General features: G+C 35.4%; 1 protein-coding gene across 4 annotated transcripts in view; it reads left to right on the plus strand.

Annotated features, from left to right (window-relative positions):
* The window catches only part of LOC136827972 (broad-complex core protein isoforms 1/2/3/4/5-like), a 121,199-nt gene that overhangs the window by 87,469 nt on the left and 6,447 nt on the right, over positions 1-27,283 (plus strand). For all 4 annotated transcript variants that reach the window (XM_067085552.1, XM_067085553.1, XM_067085554.1 and 1 more), the window contains exons 7-8: positions 22,097-22,361; positions 22,891-23,573. In XM_067085552.1, the coding sequence (XP_066941653.1) occupies positions 22,097-22,361; positions 22,891-23,573 (948 nt within the window). The remainder of the gene's footprint in view (positions 1-22,096; positions 22,362-22,890; positions 23,574-27,283) is intronic.

Here is a 27,283-nt window from a genome sequence, read left to right on the forward strand (position 1 = left end):
TATCTAAGGAAAATACAAATTACATTTTTTTGTCATACATTTAGAAACAACCTTAGACAGTATTCGAGGCTGTTAGTATTTTATTAGAGGAGCATAGTGTTCAACTATTTCTGAGGAATTGATAGGTTATGAAATGAACTCTGAAGAATAATTCTAAACAAAGAGTCAGTTGCTAAATGTTTTACACACATCAAATTGTAATGTTATTTATTTATTTCAAGTATTGTAAAATATACTGCTGGTAAAATATTACAAGTCAAATATAGTTTCATTGTTCCTTTCATCAATGGAATTACTTTGTGATGAGATAACACTCAGTAAAACAAATACCTCATATCGCTAGTTTTCAAGACCATGTAATTTGAGTAATAAACATATTGAATGGCAAATTAGCCATGTGTTGTACACATATCAGTGCATATACAGTATTCAAGTAGATGTAGAGGAATAGACTTTCTTCTTTCTGTCATAGAGAACAGACACAAACTTGGAAATAAGTCTGGGTGTTAGTTGAGCATTTTCCTTAACTATTTGGTTAACTGCAGATTCAACAGGCATTTTAGATGAGGAATTGTCTTTGTGATATGCCACCACCATTCTGGTCCATGAATAATGAGACTTTTGATTTAGTGATGAAAGTACTAAGTTACAATGTCTCGAGTTGCATGTGTCAAAGCTCCGGGCATTTATAATGTACTTTTTGTGTTAAAAGTTCTAAATATAGGTCATACTCACAATGCCAGAAAATTTTTTCCTTTTCCTATTGTGTCCACTGTAAGGCTTAGTGTCCTGCAAAATGACCTTACCTAATTCAATGATAATCTGGTGATTTGAATTATTTTTGAAGAAATCAAACCCTAAATGTGAGTGGTTGCATGTAGTACGAGATTGCTAAATTAGAATGAGAGACTAAGTAGGTTATCATACAGGAAAATTACTCAAAAAAGCCATGTCAGGAAAATGTTTGTACCCAAACATTTACAGGAAGTGTCGCCCATTTGGTTCATAAATTTGCAAGATTTCATTTTGGTTTATAGCTTACTTCTAAGGTTTAAGTATCCCAGAAGCTTTGGTGACTTTTAAAGTTATATATGGTATGAAAGTTGGTTGTGTTTTTTTGAGTCAGTTTCCCATGGATGGGGTTGTTTGTGTCCATTTGAGCAATAAGCTTTATGTTAGTGACCATTGTTTGCATTACTGATATTGTCCAGAGTTTTAAAAACTTTTTGAGAAGTTCCAAGATTTTGTTAACCAACGTTATACAGCTATTTCTTCGAAGTAGTTGCTTTTTTCTTAGTGAATTTGTTCTGAATTAAATTATTTGAAAGTAGGTTGTACACTGCTGAGGGTATATTTTTGTTAGAGTAAATGTCTTTTCTGTCAAAACATTCAAATTTTGTTTGCTTTTAAAGCAGTCCTCATTGAAATCTTTTAGTTTTATCATTACATTTTGCAATACATAATCTGTCCCTGGCTATGGCATATACAGAGATAGAACAGGTATTAGGTGTATGTGCATGTTGATAAAGTTTGTGTAGTTGGATGGAGTATAAACAGTGAACTTACTTCATGATATTGGTGCAAGCTTTAGCAAGGCTGTGGTTTGTCACCACAATCCAAGATTTGTTTTAAAGAAAATCCTTGGATTCACTCTGTGTAGGCAAGAATTAGAATGAGAGACCAATCTTGTTTTTTCATTACTGAGTGATCTTATGTTTACAGGTACATTGTTATTTATCATTTCCCCTTCCTTTACTTACTTTTCACCAATTATAACACAGACTAGACACACTATTATTATTATTATTATTATTATTATTATTATTATTATTATTATTATTATTATTATTATTAAAAAGAATGGCAGCATCAGTAGAATTGATTTTATGCAATGTCTTCTCTTTTTTTTTTTCTCCCATTTTTCCTTTTTTCCCTCAATTTTTTATTTTTTAATTTTTCCCCTTTTTTATTATCTATTTATTTAATTACTTATTTATTTTTTATGTATTCTTCCCCCCCCCCTTTTTTTTTCCAGCTCAAGAAGAACCCTGAAAGCTTCAGAGGTCTGGTTAAACAAATCATTTATAACTAGTTAACTAAGTAACCGATGGTAGCATATACAGTAGAATCCCGCCCGTTGGTATTCCTGAGCCGAGCGAACGGACCAATCAGGAGCTGCCTCCATCTGGTGTGAGCGACCCTCCCAGTACCACCCACCCCCTCTCTCCAACGTTGGTGCGTAGAGACGATTGCAACCATCAATGTTTGGGAGAAGGCTTCACTCACAGCACTAATCCCCTAACAGCCAATAAAAACTCAGTTCCCCTCCCACCAACAACTTGGGGACCTTATATATACAGACTGATGAGCCCATTCTACCACTTGAGAATGATGCTACCACTCAAGGATGATGTTGAGAATTTAGTTACTGCATACTAACAGCAAAGCTTTCGGATATAACACGACATGTTTAACGTCCATATGCGTTTACCAGAATAAAACGACTATATTCAGAACTACTGTATTGCCTTTCTCCTTATCCAGATTATGCACATCAGTCAGCTCTTAGCAGATATCAGCCTTGAAGAAAAGAGAATAGTGAGAATTGAGAAGACATTGTATAAAATCAATTCTACTGATGCTGCCATTCTTGCTTAAAAGAGGGTCTACTCCCTTACTATTATTACTATTATTATTATTATTATTATTATTATTATTATTATTATTATTATTATTATTATTATTATTAGACTGGAATGAATCCTAGTATATTCTTGGGTCACAGAGTATGGAATGGAATCTTGCATATTTGTTTCAAAGAAAGTAGTGTCTGAAGTCCATAGCCTGGTGCAGCCCACATCCAGAGTATCAGAATGAGGTCACGTTGCCTCGGTCTGATACTTTGGATGCAGGTTAGAACCCGGCTACGGACACCAGGATGGCAGGCAGTCCCCAGTTATCAGCAGGGGTTCCGTTCTGACAGTGTGACGGTAACCGAAAATCAGCGATTTTCGGCGCTTTTTCAGCGATTGTTGGGCTTACTGGCAGTGAAAATTGCTGATTTTCAGTTATCGGTGCCTCTGTTGAGTATGTATCAGCACCAATACCCAATTATTGGCATGATGAGTGGAAATCGGCTGTTTTCGGCACTGAAAATTGCTGATTTTTGTTGCTAGACAGGCACCATAAAACTGGATCGTCAATAACAGATAACCGATAAGTATGATTATTAGTGTGAATACTACTGGTAAACTTTCGGTTATTTGCCCCTCTTTTAGGTATGTATTGGCGCCAATACCCAATTATTGGAAATCGGCAATTTTCGGTGCCGAAAATTGCCAATTTTCATCGCTAGACCAGCCCCATAAAACCCAGTCGCCATTAACCGAGCCCACCGTTAACCGGGGACTGCCTGTACTGTCTTGTAAAACTTTGAAAATTAATAAAGTTTGTAGAAAGTAAATTCTATTTATTACATAAAAGAAGACTAGTTTAGTCTTTAATAAGTTTATTGCTCAGTCTTGTATCCATAGAAAAGTTGGTAACAGAGTAGTTGGTGATTTTTGGTTACTGAGATTATTAGAAGCTGTATATTTTATGGCCAAGCAGTATAATTTTTTTGTTTCTTATAAAAATCCTGGATTTATATTAATTTCCTTTTTAGGTTTTGAGACTTTGGACTTGTAAGCTCTAGAAGGGATGCCAAAATTCATCAGTAGAAAGAGGTCACTTATGGAAGGGTATACTCAAGAAAAGTTTAGTTTTTATTGAAAAAATAATTAAAGGAAATAAGCATTAATTAGTCAGGATTTCACTACAGATGACTTACAGCCAAGGGACTCTTCTTCCATTTTAAGATGGTTAAACCTACAATTAATCAGTAGATTGCATTGGGAGATACCACAGTTTTTTGGTAATTCTGAAATTTAAGCATGCATACCTAGCAAGTTTTTCATGTATTTCGCAGTTCACGATTCTCGGACTCACTCACTCACGAATTTCTCTATGGAACATGTATACGCATTATTTGCAGAAAATTTACCTATTCGCAGTAATTTTTGTAGAGAAATATTCACAAATTACAGGCAGTTCCCGGTTATCAGCAGGGTTCCGTTTCTGAGGGTGTGATGATAACCAAAAATTGCTGTAACCGAAAATTGGCAATTTTCGGGGGTTACCAGCGCCGATTTTCAGTTATCGGCTCCTCTGTTAGGTATGTATCGATGCCAATACCCAATTATCGGCGCCAGTAAGTGGAAATTGGCGATTTTCGGCTCCGAAAATTGCCAATTTTCGCCGCTAGACAAGCCTCATAAAACATAAAACCGGATCGCTGTTAAATGAGCCCGCCGTTAACCGGGGACTGCCTGTACTGTATTTTCATATAATTTTCGTGACTAAATCCATTTTTGTGATAAAACTTAAAATATTTAGGTATAAGCATTTTTAGAGGGTTTTTTGGTGTTTTGAACTATCAAAATAGGCAGCTATAAGTATTCTTAGAGGGGGTTTTAAGTATTCGCTGATTTTAGCTATTTGCGGGGGCCTAGTTGTATGCATCCCCCCACGAATACCGGTGGTCGACTGTAGAAGAAAATATATTTTGGATGGTTAATATTTTGAACAAGCATAACTTGTAGAAATATATGTAAATATGATTAGTTTGGGAATAGTAGTTGGTTGATATACATATACCAATTTCAGAATTATTGACAATGCTGTTACCTAGTAGGAGTCAGATGTATACAATTGCCCCATTTAAGATAAATTAAGTGTTAGTGATTCTTCTTGTACAGTATATTGCCGTTAGCAGCAGTGTAGTATTGTATGCAAAAGGTCAGTGGAGTCTTCCACCTTGAGTGACCCTGTGTTCTCTTTCTTCTAGGGTCGAGGTGGACAGACGACAGCTGATGGGGTCTTTAAACCATTCATGTGTGCCTACTGTCCTAAGAGGTTTTCACGTCGAGACAACCTGACCCTCCACTTACGAACTCATACGGGCGAGAAACCATACCATTGCCCTCTTTGTAACTATAGAACGACCATTAGTTCAAATGTTTACCGTCACATACGAAATAAACACCAGCTGGACACTGACACAAGCAAGCCCCTATTCCAAAGGCAGTCTTACCTGCACATGTACAGAGGAGCCAGTTCTTCTTCAGTCCCCCACAGTAGAGGGGAGAATCAAGAAAGCTCCACTCAGTGGTTGGACAAAACATTCAAAACTACAGCCCCCCCTCAATCAGCTGCTACTTCCTCATCTTCTAACACTTCTGCCCCTTCTTCTTCATCATAATTTCCAAAAGGTGGATTCGCTATGGCATTGTGCTGTGTGACTGTTTGCCCTGTGTGGCTAGTTCCTTCATTAAAGTACAGACTTTGTTCAATACTCTTGTACCAACATTGTCTTCACAATTGTATGATTAGTTTGGATGTTGCGTTCACGGTACTTATAATTATGATGCCATTGTTGAGTTTAGGCATAATTGTAAGTACGTAGGTGTTTGATAAGATGTCCAGACTTCTCATATTTTGGAGTATTTTGAAGTTTTTAGATTGTAAAGCTTTGATTTTGAAATAATAAAAGGTTTTGATGGGTCTTTCTCTTTCTAATCTTGGGCATGGTCTAAATCTGTTAGGTACTGGTACTGGGCATATTCTAAATCTGTTCAGTACTCTCACTGAGTCAAAATCTGTGTAATACACTCACTGGACATATCCTAAATCTATCAAATACTCTTTTGAGGATTATTCTAAATCTCAAGTATTTCCTTTGGGCATATTTCTAACCTCAAATGCACAATATGGGCATATTCTTTCAGTATTTTTGGAAGTTGAAATCTATATTATTTTCAAACCTGAGTGTGTATAGGGAGTAGTTTCTTAGTAATGCCATTAGATTCAAATTCCCAGTTGGAATATGAATCTGAGTTGTTTTCTGGGCTTACAAGAAGCCCCCTCTGTTTTGGTTGGTAAGCTGCCATTATGTAATTGGTCTTGGAAGTATCCAGTAGTAGTTGTTGGACATCACTTGTTTCAATAAATGATGAAGCATCTGTAGGCCACTAAGGATTTGCTCTTTAATATCTTGAATAGTCTTTGTAAGTCTCAGGCCTCTTGTAACTCTTGGAGGGTTGTTATTCTTAAGCAGTTGGCCAGGGTTATTGGGGGTAATTCCTGTGTAAAGATTTTCTGTTGGATCACTACATATATAGTAATGTGTATAGGACCAGTTTCTTTTTTATTTACAGGAAAAAGGAATTCTGCAAGGTGGTGCATTAAGTGTTACTCTGCTCAAGCTATAAACAGTTTGGTGGACCACATTCCCACTGGGGTCCAAGCGTTATTTGGCTCACTTTGCTATCTAGTGCAGTCTGCTGTTTCAGGATCCTTGCGGGGACATACAAACTACACCAAATGCTACCTGAAAGTGGGATGATGTTTAGGTGTTCAAGTTTTCACCTAAAAAAAAAAAAACTAATCAGATTCGCTCTGCCAAGACTGTGAGAGGGGATGCCAACCCTCTATTTAAATGACAGTATGCTATCATGTGAAATTATATTCTTTTGGGGTAATTTTTGTGTGAATGACTTCTCCAACAAGGTTAAACTGACCCTGTTAAAGGAAGCATCACCTTCTTATTGGGTTACATCACTTTAGTATACAAAATCCTTATATCTGAGGAAGTTAGATTATAGCTGGCAGATTTATGGGTAAGTTTGCAAAACAAATTTGGACTTAACTTGGGGTTGCATATATGTAGTTCCCTATAGAACATCTCCCTTGTCTCGTATATGCACAGGATTCAGGTTTGCCTCTCAATCAGTCATGGAAGAAATTGAACCTAATGTACATCAACAAAGCCTTAACATTGACAAGTAATCCTGTTTATAAAAACGTGAAGACATGAGTAGGTATTACATCCAATAGACCTTGTCTGCCCAAAATTCTGTAGATATTACCTTGAAGAGGGAAAGTAGAGACATTGGTATACAGACTGCATCAGTTTCACAGGCAACTTACCCCTACTTATTGCCTTGCTTCAAACTTTTTGTTGAAATATGCCCAACTGCTGGAGGAAAGAAACACATTTCCAGTGAATTTCTTAAACTCTGTACTAGTCAGCACTGAAGCCAAAGCACAGTATACATAGTAGTGGATCTAAATCTGATGAAGGAGTTGGATATACAGATGTCATCAAGAAGAAATTACCCTTTCTTCTTCCAAAAACATAGCAGAAATGTAAGCAGTTGTATAAGTCAAATATGTATTTAATTCTTGATGCTTTGGCAAAATTTGCATTGCTTTATCTGAGTCCAACTGTATTTTCATCTTCACCAAATCAGATGATTGCCCTCTCACCATGTGATACGAGAAGTATAGGATCATTTTGAAATTATCCAGTTGTTAAATTTTTAAAGGAATGCAAGCTATTAGATCAGATGTAAATCCTGTTAGTAAAGGTGAACCCTGCCGGTCAGGCCTGTGAGACTTCAAGCGTATTTTGATGTAGTGGTCGGGTTAAACTATTTGAATAATATAATAATAATAATGATATATAAAGTGCAGGATTTGTTGGTCTTTCTGGACTCACATAAGATTATCAAGGTGATTTATTGTTGTTATCTGCTCATGCAGGGACATATGGAAAGGAAATTGAATTTAGAGCAGCTGAAGAGGCTGTGGGATAACACAACTTAATTTTGAATATCCTTTATGGAGATTTGAAGCATGTGATCCATTCTTACTTGAATAAGTGGCAAGATAGTTGGAATAGTTTAACTAATGATTGTAAGTTGAAGGCCATCCTACCATCTATTGGGAAATGGCAGACATAAAATTACTCTAACAAGAGGGAGCATTAGCATAAATTTAACAAAGAGATATGAATTGGACATTACATGTTACCCATAAGTATTCATTACAATAGAGCAGATAGGAGACAAGTTCCAGTGTGTAACTTATGCCAAACAGAGCCCACAAAACATTTAGAGTAACTGTCCTCTTTCTAATCTAAATTGCTGCTTGGCAAGCAAATGAGTGAGGTAATCAGTGAAGATGTAATACAGTATTGATAACCCAATGTTGTTTTAAAAGAAAGTGGTTTTCTACTATAAATTTTGAATAGCTCCTGTACTGATTTTTAGCGTGACTTGAATTTTGTCATGTTTGTATATTCTTACTTGTTTTAAAGGGCTGAAAGGCTTGAAGTGCCCAAGTGTTTTGTTTTACTGTACAGTATAGCATAAATTACATGATTTATTCATTCCTTCCACAGTTTTGTCTTGGTTTTTCCACTTTTTTTCCTATTCTCTGCAAGTCTTTTTATCTCTCTGCAAGTCTTTTTATCTCAATGGGAACTGATCCCAGCTGTATTAGTGGTGCTCACCTAACATGTTAATGGGTGCACAATAGGAAATTACTTTGTTTGCTGTGCCTTACTGAAGTGCACTGTAGTACATACCAATGTTAGATAAGGTTTGTTGCAGTATCCAGTTGGCCCCAGATGCAATGTTTTCTGCCTTTTACTCGCTGTCTGTTCTCTGGTCTTGTAAACTAGCTGTTTGTTTGACTTCTTTAGCTCCCGTTCAAGTTTCTTGCCTCTGTTAGAGCCCTATGAGATTCTAGAAATGTGACCCACAGGTCATTTTCAGTTAATTCATTATAATATAATAACAATTATATACTGGTGGGTTAGGTATAGTAATGCCAGAAAACATTTCTTGGAAATTTTACCCTTTGCTTTTATTAGAAATTTGATCATAGTCATTTATTGGAAAGGCCTTTAAATACTGGAAATTGTGCCCATATTTTCTGTTAGGGAAGCTGTGTGGAGTATTTCATAAGTTTTGCTTTGTCCCGCTGACCCAATTAATGTTATTTGTACATGGTAATTTTTCCAAATTATTTGCGATGAATCTTACGCTCTATTAAAGATAGCTTATATCTCTGTGCCAATAGGTGAGTAGATACAAGCTATCTTTATTAGTAGTAAATATCCAAATAATAAGTTTGATTATGAAAATTTATATTTTGTTTCTGTGGGTTTTAATTGTGGTTATTTTCTAAGACCTGTGTATCATTAAGAGGGAGAGAATAACTTTATAAAGAAAATGTGTGTGGGTTTACGGGTTCCGTTCTTGCGCCAAGGTCAGAACCCGAAAATCAAGTCAAAATCATAAGAAAACCTTACTTTTTTTCGCATTGAAAACGATGTAAACTGCATTATTATTGTTTTACATAAAAAAAACAAATTATGATTTTCAGTCATTTCTTGTGCACGTGTTGCACAAACTGTAGAGGTTACAACTACTGAGATGTGAAGGAATTTTGTCATTTCAAAATGAATCTTTGAACTTGCTTTCCTGTTTTAGACGTGTAGTCCTTGCCTTGTATAGATGTTGTACTGGATTGTTGTGCAAAGTGAAACCACATCATCACAGGCAGTATTACTATGGAAATGGCTGTTCTTGAAAGCAGCTTCTTCACGTTCAAGATGCGTTGCTTGGTTACAGGACGCGGGAAAATCTTTTCCAGAAATAAGTTGTACCTGAGATTTATCTCTTTGCAAAGATAATGAATTTAATATATAGTTGATGCCATTTACTCCTTTTATAACATGGAGTAAGATACCAGTGAAAGACAAACTAAATGTTGTAAAAGATTGTGAAGTTACATCAGAATAATATGCACTGATAGTGTGTGTTTGAATGTATACACTGTATATATGTAGTTTCTGCAGTTTTGTTTTTGTTTGTGGTGTGACAATAAATTGAAATATCAGAATGCTGTACATTGTTTGATAAAAAAATATCTATCTTATATTGGAGTTTTTGTTTTTCCTATTTAGGCACAGACTCCTACCAGTCATTATTTATTTGTTACAAAGAGAAATTAGTCTTATTTTTGTCTGTTGTACTGGCATGCGTTTAAATGGGTGTAACTTCAATAATTTTTTCAAGCACAGTATACAGACCAGTAGTACGTACAGCAAAGTTAATGACTTTTTCTATCCCAGAATTAAAAAAAAAAATTATAAGGCAACAAAGTGAGGTCTCACCGTGAAGGAAGTGATAGACCTGCCTCATGGAAGAAGTAAGATTACCATTACAGTAGTCAGGAAAATTTGCTCCAGGAAGATAATACCAAAGCTTGTGAAGAGACTGAACTGCACAGTCTGTACTGATTTCCACTGCAAAGTGCTGCATCACTAGAGCTCTATAATTAGTTATCTGGGAACAAACATCCAAGATTTACAGAAGGAAAGTAATCGTGATTCCGTGGCACATCAATAAAATAAATATGTTGGCACTTGCGCACTCAAACTCAAGCAATAAGAATATAGTGGAAAATCCCCATTTTAGTTGGTACCTGCACCCTACAAGAGGGTCAGTTTGGAAATCCCTTCTGTTATACGAGAAAATAAAGTTTTTTCATTGTTAGGAAAAAATTCACACCCAGCTATCAAACTGTCTTGTCAGGATTAGACATGAAAAGTAGAAGGAAATGGAAATCTATCATTGCAGGAAAATGTAATGGAAAATGAGTTCAGGTTATGAAACCTTTTTTGCCCTGACACTAAATCTACTGAGGGTCTTTTGCTTGAGGCAATGGATAAGGGAGACTTATTTCGTAAACTGTCCAACTGAACTTAACTCCTGTGCATATTTACATCATGTTATGAAAACAGTTAACTGTCGGTAGTTCTGTTGCTTTCTGACTTGCTAAGTCATCTTTATGTTGGAAAATGTTAATTAGAATTTGTAGTACAGAAGACAATGGGACTGGCATTTCCATGCTCTTACCTAGACAGGTGCAAAGAAATATCAACCAAAGGTGCCAAAAAATTCTGTACTAGTCTGCACTGAAGTCATTTTTATAACACCAGATGTTGTCTTAGAATACCACTGCACAGGCACTATTGTATGCCACCACCAGTTTCCTATGATGCAGTATATGTTAGTTTTCAGTACAGTATCTCCATTTTGACATCATTAACCCAGCTCCACCATGGGGAGGATAGAAGTTACACTGTATTACTGTTATCATAATTTTCACACACACTGTTTGTTTTAAAACTATTAAGTGGCTGTAATCCAAAACATGAGCAATTTTTTTCAGCCCTAGTGGCCACACTCCATTAGGATGGGATGAAGTAACGTTTCTGTACTCTACTCTTTGATTTAATCATTTTGATTTAAAACATGGCTTTTTAATACATTATTTCCATTTGGAGGAGAAACTGTAACATATTGAATTTCCAACATCTTTAACACATCTCCATATTACTTAAGCCCTAAAGACCCTTTCCCTGGATCTGCACTTCTTGAATAAATGATACAGATAAGAAGTAGCTAGTGCATGCTGTGATGATACAACCATAAAACTAAAGCAGGAAAAGAAACATCATAATGGTTGCCGTAGTTATTTATTACAGTATTTCACTTGCACTAGAACCTTGTCCCTGTTTTAACCCCCCAGATGATGCAGATAGGTAGAAGGTGTTCACAGTGATATTTGAAGTATTGAGCTAAAGCATAAAAAGAAACATCTTGATGCTGACCTTGTCATTTAGCCTGTATGGGGTTGTAGTAGCTTGGGGTATGTAGCAGGAGCTGTTTTGCTCTAAAGGTGCAGTGAAGCTGGAAGGGGGTAAGGATGGAAAATTTTCAATAACAAAATACCCAGGGTGTAAATTGAAAAAGTGAGGGAACTAAAACCTGTAATGTGCATATTTTTTCTCATGTAAGGCCATGAGAAGCCTAGGTTAATTATCTTTATTTATGTTACAAGTAATCCTTCAATTGTCCAGATTACTAGAGCCAAGGGCCTGTCAGATACAATAAACCCCCGTATTCGTGTTCTCATGATTCGTTGACTCACGCATTCGCGGGTTTCTCTGTCGAACATATCTAGCCATTATTTGGGAAAATTCGCCCATTCGCGGTATTTTTCACTGAGAAATATTCACTAATTACTGTATTTTCATATTTTCATGAATAAATGCACTTTTTGTGATAAAACTATTAAAATACTCAGGTATATGCATTTTTACAGGGTTTTTCTGTGTTTAAACTATCAAAATTGGTAGTTCTAAGAGTTTTTAGAGGGGTTTTAAGTATTTGTGGATTTTAGCTATTTGTGGGGGGTGTGTGGGATGCATCCCCCGCGAATACGGGGGGTTCACTGTAATGGCAAAATCTGAATAAGAGCGAGTAAGAAAATGCAGGGTTGTTCAAGGGTAAGCCTGTACCCTTCCTCACCTAACCTTATCAGTACCATATAACTGTAAACACTCATTATGCATATAAACAACCACCATCACACTTAAAATGGAAAACTTTATGCAGAAGGCAATTATCTCAGAATCAACTGACTGAGCCGACTAACACAAGAATTGGGAGAATCATGTTTTAGTTTCTAAAAAAAATGTATGTACTTGAATTATTATTTCATTTTTGTACATAAATGTGAAATGGTTATGCAAAGGTAAACAAACATACTCTATGTTAAAGTAAAATCCCTCAAAATCGCAAAACATCTGTTCCTGATTCGTTTGTTTACATCATACTTAATGTTGTTATGTCAGTTCTTTGGTAAGTGGTTGTTAATTAAAAGAGATGGTCATGAATTTTACACAAACCATAAGTTTGTAACCCTAATCTTTTTGAAAGTGTCTGCCGTATGCTGGCAGCGTTAGGAGTTAGCGCCAAAGTGGAAAAAATTTTTATAAAAATCACAGCACTAGTTTTTAAGATTAACAGTTCATTTTGGCTCCTTTTTTGACATTGCCTGAAGTTTAGTATGCAACCATCAGAAATGAAAAAATGTCATTATCATATATAAATATTGAAATAATGACAGCGCAAAAAAATTTCATAATTGTATACAAATTAATGAGCAAAATGCTTAAAGCTAATGAGTTATTTTTTCCTTTGTATTGTACACTAAATTGCGATGAATTTGGTATATAACAAATTGTAAAACGATCAAATCAACACAGAGAAAATATTATCACAAAATGATTCATGAATTCGTAACTTCGACGTAAAATAAGGTTTTTTCAAAATTCACCATAAATCGAAATATTGTTCTAGAGACTTGCCGTTTGTTGCAAAATGAAAGTAATTGATTGAATATTACTAGACTGTAAGTGTTTTATTACAATTGCAGTTTTCGACCATTTCGGTCAAGTTACAGTTGACAAGGTCAAATTTTTTCTATTTATCGTGATTTATATGAAAATATTTCAAAACTGATGAAAGCTACAACCATGAGTTATATTTTGTTGTATTCTACATGAAATTGCACACATTTTCATATATAAAACTTTATGTAACGACTAATATAAAAAAATGCAAACATTACAGTGACAAAAGAATTTTGAGATGTTCGGAAAATCTACACTGGGAGGGGACGTGGGAAAAAGTTTTTTTTCAAAATTCACCATAAATCGAAATATTTCTAGAGACTTCCAATTTGTTGCAAAATGAAGGTAAATTATTGAATATTACTGGAATGTAAGAGTTTTGGCTTACAATTGCGTTTTTCGACCATTTAAATGGAGTTGTGTTGACCAAGGTTGAAATTTTGCACAATATCGATTTATATGAAAGTATTTCCAAACTGATAAAAGTACAACCATGGGTTGTTTTTTGTTGTATTTTACATGAAATTGTGCACATTTTCATATATAAAACTTTTCCATGTAACGCACCTATTATAAACGGTGCAAAAATTATGACAAAAATGACGAAAGAATTTCTGAAATTTTCCACAGTTATGAAAAGAGATGTAAAAAAGTTTTTTTTTCAAAAATTCACCATAAATCGAAATATTGTTTGTCAAGAACTTCAATTTGTTGCAAAATGAAGGTAATTGATTGAATATTAAATAGAGTGTACAGAGTTTTTGCTTAAATTACATTTTTTCGACCATTTCTAGTCAAAGTTGACAAGGTTGAAATTTTTGTAGTCGAATAACTGAGGCAGTGAACAGACAATTTTAATGACTTACAATACGTCCAGTCAGCATTCAGGGTTAATCTTGTTTGAAAGTCTAGCCTAGTACAATATGCCAAAAATGAAATTCATATGGTAGTAAAGACTATCATGGAAAGTGTTTGTGTAAAACACCCTGTGTTTACATCTTGAGTACATATGGCATTTCTCAGTGACGACTGTCCCAATCACATTCATTTTAAGAACACTACTAAAAGTAATTGCTAATTTTTGTTATTGGAATTAATGAATTTCCATTTCACTTGATAATATCACGGAAGTTTTAATTGTATGCCTGTGTGCCTGTGTTTACATCTACGTGTGGCATTTCATCAATGTTGACGAAGCCATCTCTGCATAGTGCGTGCCTTCTTGTGTGTGTTTCTTAGCATGGTCTTGTGTTTGCCATTTTCCTTTTTTGCCTTGCTCAGTTTACTGTATAGTTTCATTGTAAATTTAGTTGACTCTGTGTATGATTATTACACATATCATAACAGTGCACAAGAAAATATTTTATCATACACGATGATATTCTCTCTCTCTCTCTCTCTCTCTCTCTCTCTCTCTCTCTCTCTCTCTCTCTCTCTCTCTCTCTCTCTCTCTCTCTCTCTCTCTCTCCTACTCTCTGGTACCTAACAATGCATTTATGTATTGGATTGTAAAAATAAAAAAATAGAAAATACAGTAAAAATATGAATGAGGATACAGTGGGTCCTCAATAATCGCGGGGGTTAGGGACCACAACCACCAGCAGTAAGCGAAAATCCCCATTAAGTTGGAACACCCTTCTAAAAACGCTTTAATAGTTCAAACACTAAAGGCCCCCTCTAAAAATGCTTATAACTGCCTGCCTTAATAGTTCAAACACCAAAGACCCCTCTAAAAATGCATATAATTGCCTGCTTTAATGGTAGGTCAAACACCAAAGACCCCTCTCTAAAACTGCTTATAACTGTCTGCTTTAATATTAATTCAAACACCAAAGACCCCTGTAAAAATGCTTATAACTGCCAGCTTTTATAGTTCAAACACTGAAGACCCCCTCTAAAATTGCTTATAACTGCTTGCTTTAATAGTTCAAACACCAAAGACCCCCCCTCTAAAAATGCTTATAAGGTAATTGCCTATTTTAATAGTTCAAACACTAAATATGCCTTAAACTATCATCCTAAAACCCTTTAATATAATTTCAAAGTTATCTTACAACATTACCCTTAAAAATACTATATGGCTTGCAGCTACGTGTGAAAACTAAACTCAAGTCCCCCCTACATTCAAACACAGCCATTTTCTCTCATGCAGTATTGAAACTGTCCCATTTTCTTTTTTCAGATAGGGATAAACATTGGGGATTCACAAATAGAGTTAAATACTTTACAGTACTTAAATATTTAAATATGCATTAAAAAATACAAATTATAAATGCAGTCAGCAGCGATAAAATATTCCCTTGTGTATGTACATGTTACAATGCTCTACTAATTTTCAAATACAGGCAGTACCTGGTTATTGCCGATAACCGAAACTGGAGATCGGCACCTATGTTAGTTATGTATCGGCGCCAATACCCAATTATCGGTGCAGATAAGTGGATATCGGCGATTTTCAGCGCCGGAAATTGCCAGTTTTCGTCACTAGGCGAGTGCCATAAAACCAGGTCGCCAATAACCGGGGATTCCCTGTCTATTAATATTAATGTAAACAGCAAAATATCGATAAAATGTTAATTTCACTTGCAGAATCCATTTGTACTGTACAGCATTATATTGATCTGTTATCATTGCAATATGTATAATAAAAATCTATTGTCCCAGCATTTGCAGCATACATTCTGAGAATTAACTGATTGAGCCTGCTACCGAAAGAATTAGGAAAATAATTTTTCAGTTGCTAAAAGAAACGAATGTATTAATGGAATTATTATTTTTAAATTTGTACATAAAATGTTATGATACAGTAATTCATATTTCATTTTGATTTTGATTTTGAGAGAGAGAGAGAGAGAGAGAGAGAGAGAGAGAGAGAGAGAGAGAGAGAGAGAGAGAGAGAGAGAGAGAGAGAGAGAGAGATGGTGTTTACAAATAAAGTCTCAGCACAGTAGCTGGGAACGAGACTTGGCTTGACAGGCTGGGGAGGAGAGTACAGTAAAACCTTGTGTTGCTTACATATGAAATTCAGATTTGAAATATTTTTACGGTGATTAGAGATGAAACATCAACAGTGATAAAATATTCTCTTGTGTACTGATATGTGTGTGATAATCATAGAGTCAACTAAACTTGTTATGAAGTACAGTTCAATAAGTCAGAGAAAGAAAAAAATATGGCAACACGTACCTCCAATAAAAACAATTATAAATGATAGGATGATCTTTTTGTTTATACATATTACAATGATAATACATCACTATAATACAGTATAAATGGATTTGTAAATGAAATACTTTATTGATATGTTGCTGTGTTTACATTAATATTAATATTTGAAAATTAGTAAATCATTTTTTATAAAAAAAAATGTATTTAGTCATAAAAATAAAATGAAAATACAGTAATTAGAGAATATTACTCTGCAAAAAATTTTGCAAATAAGTGAATTTTCTATGATATATTTGGATATAAGTTCCACAGAAAAACCTGGGATTAACTGAAGCCGCGATTGCTGATCCACGATCTAGCTGGGACCCACAGTAGTGTTAAATATAAATGTAAAATTATAAGCTGAACAACACGAAACAAGCTCTGTCAAGTCAGACATCTACTTAGCCTTCTTCACCCCCTCCCAGCCAGGGAAACTGTTCTCCAGCTCCATGTACCTTCCAAAACAACCCCTTCTCTACCATGGAGCCAAGTCATCTCCCCCCCCAAAAAAAAAAAAAAAATTCTTGAGTGTAAGCAGTGTTACCAGCATTTTCCTGAGGTCTTGCACCATTGCCAACCATCAGAGGGCAGTTTTTTCAAATTTTTTAAAATTTATAGATATACTGCATATCTTTGGGTCCTTGGTCCCTGGTCTGGGTGTGTCAGAAAATGTCAAGTTCCAAATAATGGTGATCTGGATAATTGAAGGATTACGTAATGCATTCACAAAAACATGAAAGTTTATGTAGTTAATCATTATTGGAAAATGATTAGCTATTGTTAATAAGACTTTCAGTAAGCTGGCAAAATTAAATTGTTCTTTTCTGTCTGTTTTTTCCTTACCCTCCGTAAAAATTTTTTTCTTTGAAGTTTCTGTTTTGTATGATAAGCTCAATATCTTTATTTTTTAACAGAGATCTGTTGAAATATACATTCTTTGGCTTCTTATTGTAAGATATGTTACATTATTTCAGAACTGCAGTTACATTTTTTATTTATTAATTTTAGTTCTTATGAAATGACAAGTCTTATGTATGCAGGATATTTTAGAGGACTGCTATTTACTGTATAGTATTTAATCTTAAGTTGCTTAATTTAGCTTCTATGTAAAATTCACTTATTTACTTTGATTTGAAGATTTTTGTGTTGCTAAAGTCAGTGTTGGTGTTTTAGGGTGGTGGCGTATGTAGCCAGGCAGACGTATGGGCCCGTTCAGTGGCCGAACACTTCCCGGGGGCTGGCTACCAGTGCACTTACTGCCCCAAGCGCTTCTCCCTACGGTCCCGCCTGAAGAGACACCTACGCGCTCACACTGGGGAGAAGCCATTTAAATGTCCCTATTGTGATCACACTACTGCCTTCAAGTACAGTCTGAAGCAGCATCTCATCAGGCGGCATTATGTGGTGGAGAATCCTGTTGCCAATTTCTAGGCCAGATTCAGATTGGAAAAAAAATGAAAAGGCAGGGTGAAGGGTTATGTGAAACCAAGAAGTGACAGATCTGCCTCTTTTTAAAGAGTTGATGTTACAAGAGCCGGGAAAAGGAAATGCAGAAAGAGAAAGCCAGAATTTTGAGAGTCCTTGAACTGTATACTCCAAGGGTTATTAATTTTTACTGCAAAGTATTGCCTTACTGGAGCTTTATGTCAGATGACAAACTACCCAAAATATACAAAGGAAAGCACTAATGAGACCCAGCGCTGACCCAAAGGCAGTTAAGCAGCTTAATTATCATTTTTGTTTTAGACTAAGTCAGTCTTATGCTGGCACAGACTCTTGCTCCTGGACAGCCTGTAAAGCTTAAATTAAAAATAATAGAAATTTAGTTATATCTGGTTTGACAGTGTCACGTCGGTAAAATAGACACGGCATGCTATACTTAATCACTTATTGTGTTAGTGGAAGTTCTCCATGGAAATAGTGGCTGTGATATCCATGAAAGATCGTTTGACGGGAAATTCTAACGTTGTAAGTCATTGTTACTAATCTTAAAAAAGACTTTACCATCAGTTAGCAAATTGTCAAGGGCAACTTATTGGACATACTCAAAAGAAAGAACAATGGTAGAAAGCAAAGGAATTCACCATTTTCACCTTTTCAGAAGAAACCTACCTCTAAAATTAAGAACTTCAGACTACTGGGGCAAAATTAGGTAAACCTCTTGTAAAATATATTGCAAGCAAGTAAGTTTTGGTCTTAGACCAGAGCTGAAAAGTTAAACCATCAGAATCTTGACAATTGAGAATACTGAATGTTTCTAGCACTAGGTAAGAGATGTTTATTTTGCAAATTGTAAAACCAAAGTCAGCCCTCATGCATACAGTATTTGCAGAATTTAAGGAATACTTATGTAATTAAATGAAACATTGGTAGTTCTGTATTACTTTCTGTTTATTGTTTAATAGTCTTAGCTTTGCTAATTGTTGTGTAGATTTTTTCAATGCGGAAGACTGTGGGATGGGCAACTCTTTATGTTCTTATATAAACAGGTTTAAATACAATAAAAAATTTGGAAAGGCTGGAATGTTATTTGATGACAATTCATTATTACATACTGAAGAAATGACAAAGCTTTAAAAGAATCTGTAATCCATACGAATACTTTTTTTACTCATTTAAGATCATAAGAGATTAAATTCCCTTGCAATTATATGCAACTTCATCATCATAAACATTTTTTCACAGGCTTTTCTTGTATGAGAAATGAGTTCTTTCCACTCTAATCTGTCCTGTGCATTTCTGCCTGAACAACATTATTTCAGGATTTTCTACTGGTCTTCTAGCTCTTCTCTTACTATCATTTGTACTGCTTTTCTGACTAACTGTTCCTCATCCCTTCTCATTACAAGTACAAACCACTACAGTCTTTTAGCTCTCATTTTATTTTTTAGCTGCTGGACACCATATTTTTCCTCCATTTCAGCATTCATAAAATGACCAATGCACTCTGGCCCCAGAATAACAACATTCACCAGTGACACCTCAAAATACCTTCCATTTTCTATGTCAGTGACCATGTTCTTGGACAGTATATAGGCTTATATATGCAGCTTATCAGTCTCTACTAGTGGGATATTTTTAAGTACAGTAGAATAGCAATTTTTTTTGCATTTCACCCATGCTACAGCTTTTTGTTTAATTTTTCATTCTTCTGTCTATGCTTCACTGTCCAATGTCATGAAGGCAACAGAAACTTTCTACCTCTTCTAAGTTCTGCCCATCTACCACTTGGATTTTTATTTCCTTTTCTTCCTAATTTTTGGGCATCAAACATTTTTGCACTCCTCTTACAGTATATTTTACAATCATGAACCTCCAGTGTAACATCAAATATATTTGACACATGTGCTAACTTTATCCTCAGACCTTTACCATACCAGCCACATTGTCATTTTCTTGGCTGTACCTTTTCCTTTGCATTCTTTTGGGCCACCGTAAACATTATTTTGCTTCCTTTGCTTATTAGTCCTTTTGCAGTCCATTCTGTCTCCCACTTTTTAACCACTACCAAATCCTTTTACTCAGAGTCTTTTATTAAAATTACAGTAGGTTATTTTCATAGAGCAACTCCAAGGGACCTCCTCTTCTGCCTTTTTTTGTGGCTTCCTCCATTATTAGGGTAAGCAACAAAAGGAGACCAACATTTATACCTTAATTATTCTGGTACACCTGCCACTATCATCACTCTAGGTCACTTGTTAAGGTTCCTTTTTAATAATTCCCGTCTAGTTGTTGGTCTTGGTACTCTTAAAATTAATTCTCAGGTTAAAACTCTGTAATTATGTGGTATACTCTCTTCCTGTTTGTGTGGTACCATTCCCATAACTGCCTCATTATAAAGTTGGTTTCTGTTGCTGGCCAGGCTGGTATGAAGAAGAACTGAACATTGTCAGCACTGTCTTTGAGAAAGTTTTGTGGGCTTTCCTCCAGCACTTTCTACAGTGTATTATCAATCATCTTTCTCTTTAATTTCCATTTTGCAATACAGTACATATAATTTTCTTTTGTGTACTATTTATAAGGCTCTCTTTCCTCTCATGGTTGTGTTTTTTCCTTTGCGTTTTATATACAACATTTTGGTAAGCTCATAAGTGGCTCTCTTGCTGCTTTTATTAAATTGCTTGTTATTCTGAAAGGTTCTGGGGCTTTTACATTTTTCATTTTCCAGAGGGACCCCCCCTTTCAAACAGGTCCTGTACAGTATTCTCTATTGGTCCTTGTATTATCCAGAACATCTGCCAGTTCCTAATTACTATCATTGAGAAGATTTTCAAGAATGCTTTGTCATATGTTCCAGTATCCTTGTTTTCAAGTTTTAATTTCTTAATTTTATGTTTTTATACTTTGCCATTTTCTCTCCAATTTTATCTTTCATGTACATGACCCTTTCATATCTTTTAATCTTTCCTCAGCCACTTTGCTATCCTTCTCTTTATTGTCTTCAGCAAGAGCTTAAAGCTCCCTGACTGTCAGATCATTTCAGGATTTTCATATTGTTTTAAGCATTCTTACCTTCTGTGCTCCTGCTTGTACTTTTCATCTTGATAAAAGTTAGTCTTTCATTTTCTCTACTTCCGTATGTTACCAACTTCTTTCTGGAATTCTTGAACATCATGTAAAATAGGTGTTAACAAGTACTGCATCGCCTTGATTTCTTCTTCCTACGCTATGCCTTCCCAGCACAGACTCAAAACCATTAGGTCTCCTTCCTTTGATGGCGTTTCCAAAAATGTTTACTTTTCTTCGTTGTGTCTTCTCTTATGTAGTGGGTTACCTCGAGCAGGTACGTTATAATACATCTTACCTTTTCTTTTTTTTCACCTCACTTTTATCACATCTTCAACCATTTCATCTTTGACCAGTTACTCCATTTTAATTTGTCTTGGTGCCACTCCACCAAAAGTTACAGTTGAATTTTTTGCATCACTAACAGTTGTTTTCATGCTAATTATTATCTGCCATACTTCATGAACACAGCAAACATCCACATCTGATCTAGTCAGCATCGCCACTACTATCATACTCTTTCATACTGTTATTTTCACTATTGTTCCAACATTTATAGTGAATGTGAAAGTTTATGTTTTGAAATCTATAAAAAAAGTTTTAACCTTAGCTAGAAACATGCTTTTCTTTACATCTACTGTGTTGTCAGTGATTATTTTTTTTTTTTTTTTTCCATTTATAATTTCCCATGTAGCAAAAGGTGCTTGAATATCAGATATTGTGCCATGTGTTTTTATCTTTGCCTTATCAATGGGACTGTTTTTAGTAACCATTTCAGTACTGTTGTTAGTTGGATTTTTTCTTTTTGTAAATCAAGTGTTTTGTATATGGCTGGAGAATTTAGAGAAATACTAAGTTTATTTAATCAACATGCCATCTTAACATTTGTACGAAATTTCATTTTTATTTTATTTTTTTTTTTTTTAGAGGAAATTTTGAAATGCACCTCATTAGTTTGCGTTTTTGAAAGGGTTAAGTGACTGGATTTAACAATATGATTAAAAATCAATTTATGAATATTAGTGTAGGATTAATTGCAAGGGTTGGACACTGTTAGCATTCCCGTTAGCAGAGATTAAGAAAAGTTATGTACTGTTTGTATTATAATCCGATTGTTCGTATTTACATAGACTTCAGTATTTTATAAAATTTTAACATGGCTCTCATGTATTTTGGTTTACTTTTTTGACGATTTTTGTGATGCTAAAGTCAGTGTTGGTGTTTTAGGGTGGTGGCGCAAGTAGCCAGGCAGCCGTATGGGCCCGTGCCATGGCCGGACACTCCCCGGGGGCCAACCACCAGTGCACTTACTGCCCCAAGCGCTTCTTCCTGCGGTCCGACCTGACAAGACACCTACGCACTCACACTGGGGAGAAGCCTTTTAAGTGTCCATACTGTGACCACAGCACTGCTATCAAGTACAATCTGAAGAAGCATCTCATCAGTCGGCATAATGTGGTGGAGCAAGGCATTAAAGTGGAGGCCCTACCAGGTGTGTTGGATTGACGGTGGTTCACTTTTGAATCTCTGTACTCTTTGGTTTGGAGGCATTCAGCCTTGCTTTCCCCTTTTCTCTATTTTCTGTTCATGTTTTTATGGTTGTGGATGCATTGGCTCCCTTTTGCAGTAGAGAAAGCTGAGTAAAATTTGTACGTTTTCGTATGCTTATGTTTTGTGCGTGTGCTAGAGTCATGCTGTGTCACCATTTGGTCAGTACACAAGTAACATTCCTTGAATTATTGTGTCTGGATTTTAATGCTAGCTCTTCACAAAAGTTTCTCAAGTCAGTTAACTTGAAAGGCTAAAGTACCCTCATTTTCAGTCAAATTTCTGTTTTGAAAATCGGTCTTAAGTTTCTAGATCTTTGACAACTCATTAAAACCAGAGTACATTGTCCTGCATTGAATAGTGAAGTCTTCTGTTTCATAGTATTACTTACAAAAGTCATCTTAGAAGGAATAAATTATACTTTACTGATATTCTTACAATTCTGAAAGCTAAGAATTTACTTCATATTCTAGGGAGGCAACAAGTCAGCGAGTCCTTCCCCAGTTTCTCGTGGGGTAATACGTCAGTGTCTCCTTTACCAGCTGTTCTTTCACTTCTACAGCGAGGAGGTATGCTGGCTTCCAGCCAGTCTAGGAACTTGACTGACAATACAACAGAGAGCTTTAATCCCACTATGTGGGGCAACAACAAAGTATCTATCTCCAGAGTCACACCTGCTAGTTGTTCCTCCTTAGATATTACAGAAAGCATAGCCTCTCAGTCTTGGACGAGCGCCCCTACATCACAAATGTCTGTGTTTGAGAAGTCACAAGATTCAAACACATCACAGGGATACTGTGTGTCACAGGACTCTGATAACATTCCAGGTTCCACATCAGGCATGTGCTCAGTCCAAGACACTACGCAGAACACATCTACAGAGGATTGGAAGCCACCACCTGACATAGAATTCCCCAATTTCCAGTCCTTACAAGAGTCCGAGAACTTGCCTGTGTCGTCTTCCGATAGATTTGTTGCTGGCAATTCCATTGATAGTAATGCATCTCCACCTTGGAGCACTAACCAGGCTCCCCAGCTTACAATGTCTGATCCATCACCAACTCTGGAAAATGTAGCTGGGGCACCTTCAAGTTCATGTCCTTCTGCAGGAAATGTTGACAGTAGCGCATCACAGTCATCAAGCGACTCAGAATAAGTAGGTTGTTCCAGCTGTCTAGCTGGTAGATTGATATTGTCCTTTACTGAGTTCATGTTCACTGTAGATATATACCGTAACTTTATGATTTTGGAGAAGATTCAGGTATGCAGGAGTTCAACCTGTGATTAAGACCATTTACAAGTCAAGTCTGTTTTTGTAAGTGATATGGTGGAACATTTATCCATAGTTTTTGTGTATGTCAAGTATACTAGTAGCACCTTAGCGAGAGAGAGAGACACTAAAAATTTAGGCTGAAGTTGTAATTCTTGGAGAAGCAGATGTTAGTGACGAGACGTCAATACAGTACTGCACTGTATAGGAAATTTGACAAGTATTCCAAAATTTAATTATATTTATGAAAGTAAATATCCAACCTCTTTACATATTTTTTTATGCTTTCATTAAAAAAAGATAGTTTGAGGCCTTAAGCATTTCCAGCATGTAGCTATAGATGCTTTTAATCTATATAAGATTCTGTGCATACTTAATTAAGGAGCAATCTAAAATAACATTTACTTGAATAACATTCTTCCAAATTTTCTCGTTTGATAAAAAGAGTAAAGCAAAAGGGACATGAGTAAAAGTCATTACAGTAAACCCCCCGTATTCGCGTTCTCATGATTCGCGGACTCACGCATTCGTGGGTTTCTGTGTGGAACATATCTATCCATTATTCATGGAAAATTCGCCCATTCGCGGTATTTTTCACTGAGAAATATTCACTAATTACTGTATTTTCATATAATTTTCATGAATAAATGCCCTTTTTGTGATAAAACTAAAATACTCAGGTATATGCATTTTTACAGGGTTTTTATGTGTTTAAACTGTCAAAATGGGCAGTTCTAAGTGTTTTTAGAGGGGTTTTAAGTATTCGTGGATTTTAGCTATTTGTTGGGGGTGGGGGTGGGACGCATAACCCCCGAATACGGGGGGTTCACTGTACAAGTAAATGAATAAGAAGTCTAACGGCTAAAGAAAATGCTAAGTAAGCTGCAGCAAAGGATCTGGCACTGAAATTAAAAATGTCAGAATCCATAATGCTGCTTGGAACAGAATTCCAAATAGTGAGGGAATGAAAGATTTTGATACCTCAGTAGAACAAGAATGCTTATGCTCTGCATAAGCATTCTTGTATCAAGTACACTAGAAGATTACAGTTAAACTAATGCATCTGGAAGACAGCTGAAATGGGAAGTCGTATGTTGATAGTCTAAACCAAAATCGCAATTGTAAAGAGGAAAGAAGCCTCCACTCTGAGCAGCTATAGCCCAAAGGGCTGCTGACTTCTGCATTCGAGAATAGGGGTCACCCATGTTAGAATGAAAGAACTAAAGGATGTGACATCAACATCACTTGTCTATAGATGTAGGAGTTCTTATGGACAAAACTTAGTTATCTGATATTATTTAATGCTGTATTTTATGAATACTACACAAAAGTTAATGCAAGTTTTGTTAAGTAATGAGAATCATAGTGTTAGCACTGCAGTGATTTGTGTACTAGATGCACTATACAAGAAAGGCTAATGAGCAAAATTTTGGTGTTAGCTCTACAAACTCCACCGATAGCACCTTATTAAGTACTTCAAATCACTGTTAAGACTATTTCATTTTAAATGAGAATAATCAACTGTAGCTTGAGGGTTTCTTCAGCAAAACTTGTTTCTCTTATAATTTTGCAGCCATCTGTAGGCTAAAATATTATTACCAAAGTTATGGAATCTTCAGGTGTACAGTAGTAGTATTTCAAATGCAAAAATGTTAAGAGCCTTTAAATTACTGAATATAGACCAAATTAAGAGTGCCATTGTATAAACTACTTGAGATCCCCGATTGTCTAGAACATGAATGTTACGGAAAAGTATAAAAACTACGAAACATTTGTATGCTTGATTCACACAAGGTTTCTCTCCAGATATTCCACTAGGTAACTGTAAAGGTAGTTAACATATTTCCGAGCTTCGAGGAGATATTGACTTTGAAGATGCACCCCAAATTTGACATGCAATATTTTATTTTGAGGGCGGGACAAAAGTAAAGTCTCATGAGTTGAAGGCTTTGTTTTGGTTGGTAAACTGTACAATTTGACTATCAGTGCAATGAACTACGGTGGCTTTGGCTGTTATAGCACATTGATTATTGCAGGTTTTTCAGCTCATTTGTTTTAAATACAGTATACTTTTTTTATATTTTTTAAGCTAATTGATTTTATTATTAATAGACTTTATGTAGTTGACATACCAAAAAACTGAAAACTTGAACAGATTAGCACGCAATACAATATAAGGCATAAGCTGCCCATGCATGTTTCGTCGGAAATTTTCTTGGCAATAGTGTCTCGGCTCGTACGGATGGTTTGGATGTAAGCTTATGCAGCAATTTTGTAATCCCAAACAAAGGATAAACTTAACACAGAGTAACATTTTATTACACAGTTCCTGTTTGTTAGAACTCACACGAACATGACATCCCAAATAGAACAAAATAAAAATAGAGTAAAGATTAAAATGCTCACAATACAAATATTACAAATAAGAAACACTTCAATTTTCAAAACCTAAAAATATTTTGCCATGTGTTACCATTTGTAAAAATACCACTTGAATGTGTTTGCGTACTAATAATGTTCCCTTATGGTCAGGTTGGTGAGAAGAGTGAAAATACTAGCATTGCTGATAAATCTATTCAAGTTACTACGCAACACTCAACCGTTGATTCGCTTACCTTAGTTTGCCGATATGAGAATGAAACTTTGTGCCTATATAATTTCTTTGTTTTTCTACTATACTTTTGTTCACTTAGTATTTTAATGAGCATTATGTTCTTTGGAAGTTTTAATTTCAAGTTGGTAGCCACTGTGGGCTTGTTCCATATGAATAGGATTCATCTTCTGAATAATAATAATATAATAATAATAATTAACTAAGTATAATTTATACACATCATTCAGAGCCCGTATACAGGAATATTGATAATTGTCTAGCTAAGATAACTTTTCTTTGTGCTTTGGTTAGGCCAATGAGAGCTGTAACCCATGTCCACTAGGACACAATAAATTTGTGAGATATATTGTGGGAAAAAATAGAATCTTTGACATGGTAAATACTGTAGTCATCTGTTATTCAAATAATGGGAATTTTGTTTAATCCTATTATTCTTTAAGTCTTTTGACCTTTAGTTGACTCAAGTTAAATTATATATTGTTCAGAAGTGAAGCTAATTGGTATGTCTTTCTTTGGCAAATTTGTATTTTCATTGCCATAGCTTTTTGGGTGTAAATAGTTATTCAAAATATCTCCAGCTATGGAAAGGAACTTGACAAAGTAGTGTTGAACCAAGTTTGTCTTGAAGTCTCATTTACCTTGTGAGCAATAATCAATTTACAGAGGTATGTGAAGAGGAATAAAAGCTTAGTTGGTTGTTTCCTCAGTTCATAATCAAGGAAGCCAAAGGTTTCTAAAATATAGCTTTAGAATCAAGAATCAGAAGTTGAAAATCTCAAGAGAAGAAATCATGAATTTTTCAGGTACCTTAAATTTATCAGAATCTGCAGTGAAGGCAACATTCTTTTACCACATGAAATAATAGTTATTAGGATAACTATTAAATTTTGAAGGCCATAAAGAATTATTAAAGAAACAAAATTGAGTTTATGTGAACTACCTGTATTTACAAAGAGTTTCTTTGACTGTTGCAGATCTTGGA

The sequence above is a fragment of the Macrobrachium rosenbergii genome, chromosome 42 (genome assembly GCF_040412425.1).
Source record: "Macrobrachium rosenbergii isolate ZJJX-2024 chromosome 42, ASM4041242v1, whole genome shotgun sequence".
Lineage (NCBI taxonomy): Eukaryota > Metazoa > Arthropoda > Malacostraca > Decapoda > Palaemonidae > Macrobrachium > Macrobrachium rosenbergii.